The sequence below is a fragment of the Sphaeroforma arctica genome (assembly GCF_001186125.1).
Source record: "Sphaeroforma arctica JP610 unplaced genomic scaffold supercont1.5704, whole genome shotgun sequence".
NCBI lineage: Eukaryota > Ichthyosporea > Ichthyophonida > Sphaeroforma > Sphaeroforma arctica.
This window is the reverse complement of record NW_014034854.1, coordinates 1-1,876: the sequence shown is the minus strand read 5'-3', so window position 1 is coordinate 1,876 and position 1,876 is coordinate 1. Positions and strand designations below refer to the sequence as shown.

Genomic DNA, 1,876 nt, shown 5'->3' with positions numbered 1-1,876 from the left:
AAACTTATATGTATACGTAAAAATGAATATATAATGTATGTTGCTTGAAATGGGCTCGATATTAAGATCAAAACAATATATGAGATGCACCGATAATAACACTTCATGAAACCATCCAAGTGCACAGAAATAACAAGTCATATGCACACATTAATACATACATAAACAAGAAGGTACTGTGTACGTACTCTGTGCACAAAAAGGATAGATACAATCAAATACAATACAAGAAGTTAATAAATGCACAGCACCCTTTTACCAGATTCTTGTCTCGCAGACTGATATGGTGGCCTTCACCACTGGCTCGTCTTTCTTCGTCATGGATACGGCTCTTCTCCAATCCCTCTCCAATCTCCTTGACATTCGCATGCGCGTGTTCTTCCTTATTATCCCTTATTTCCCCACCATCCTTGCTTTTCTCGTCACTGTTGCTGAAGTCATCGTCACTGTTGCTGAAGTCAAATTTAGTGGCAGTGACTGGGGTGGTCGGTTTGGAAGATTCAGGCGTGTCTTTGCCAAAGTCTGGTGTAATTGAAGGATCGAACTTCTCGTCGTCGTCCACTGCATCTCCCCAAGAGGACATTATGTCTGAAAAGAATTGTGGTGTTGTTGGCAAAAAAAGTCTTATGTATAGGAACGTACAACGATGTATTGTAAGTATTAATCTATTGATATTACATACGGTATCATGTAGTGTGCCGTTTTGTGAACAATCACTATATATATTTGTGTTGAGGACTCGTTACACAATTGTATACAAGTCCACCAGAAGAGCAAGCCTATTCACTTTCGAAGAGGTTGTTGCCTTGTTGGTGTTAAAAAATGAATATGTCTTTATTTATGTGGTTGTTGCTATAAAAGCTAAAACCGCTGTCCAAATTGATTGGCTTATTCTATAATTAGAACCGGCAAAAAATACTATTATGTCACTTATTACATCCCATTGGTGCAGGTTTTGGCGGGTACACATGGCTCTATGGTCGTGTTTTATATTCAATTTTTTAAGACTAACATTTCGCATACGACCTTATCTTATATATAAAATACGAAACAACAGCATCCCTAACTCCAATATCAGTACATTTTCGACCACTGCACAATCAATACCACACACACAAACACATAGAATATAACATGAGTGAATTCTACTTACCTCATGTTGAACGAAACATATCCCGAACAAATGCCTTGTTGTCATTAGGCTGTTGTGTACGTTGTACTCTGCGGGCGCTGAGAGTGACACATCCGTCATGTTATCGTATACCGTACCATGAACTGGAGTCAAAGGTACGCTCTATTTTATCTCAAGCAAAGGTATCAGAAAGCCCTACACATACAGATACAAAGCCAGACGAGAGCGACACAACATTATCTACAACAGAAGATACAACGACGTGTATAGACACAGCGAAGCCCAATAGTGATCCGATGAGTGAAAATACAGTGGAGGATGCTGTTACTGTGGATGATGCGGTGTCTAAAAGCATTCAAGGCACCAAACGAACACAGACAGATACTGAAATAGGGGAAGGGGGATCAAACGGTCCGAAAAAGCAGAAGTTGGACAACCAAGGTAAGCAATAGAATGTATTTGTAGGACTGTATGTACGTATGCATAGCGAGAAGTTGGACAACCAAGGTAAGCAATATATTGTATTTGTAGATTTGTAGGACTGTATGTACGTACGCATAGTTGATATTGATTGCAAGTTATTTATATGTGTGACCAATATTAACAAGCTTGTATAATAACGGATAAACCTACTTGCGCTTTGGTTAGCTGTTCCTAAAGATATGTTTATGATACCAAAATATATAATATACATATATATATATATATAAATAGATATATATATTTATATATATATATGTATAT

General features: G+C 37.7%; 2 protein-coding genes across 2 annotated transcripts; one reads left to right on the top strand and one right to left on the bottom strand.

The window, feature by feature from the left end:
- Window positions 1-259: 259 nt before the first annotated feature.
- Window positions 260-706, bottom strand: SARC_15162 (hypothetical protein; the record flags this gene model as incomplete). Its single annotated transcript, XM_014290713.1, has 1 exon — window positions 260-706. A coding segment is annotated over exon 1 (324 nt), but the record flags the coding sequence as incomplete, so codon positions are not given.
- A 388-nt stretch (window positions 707-1,094) lies between these two features.
- On the top strand, window positions 1,095-1,584 carry SARC_15161 (hypothetical protein; the record flags this gene model as incomplete). Its single annotated transcript, XM_014290712.1, has 1 exon — window positions 1,095-1,584. The coding sequence occupies exon 1, from the start codon at window positions 1,135-1,137 to the stop codon at window positions 1,582-1,584; it is 450 nt and encodes a 149-aa protein (XP_014146187.1). The 5' UTR covers window positions 1,095-1,134.
- Window positions 1,585-1,876: the final 292 nt, after the last annotated feature.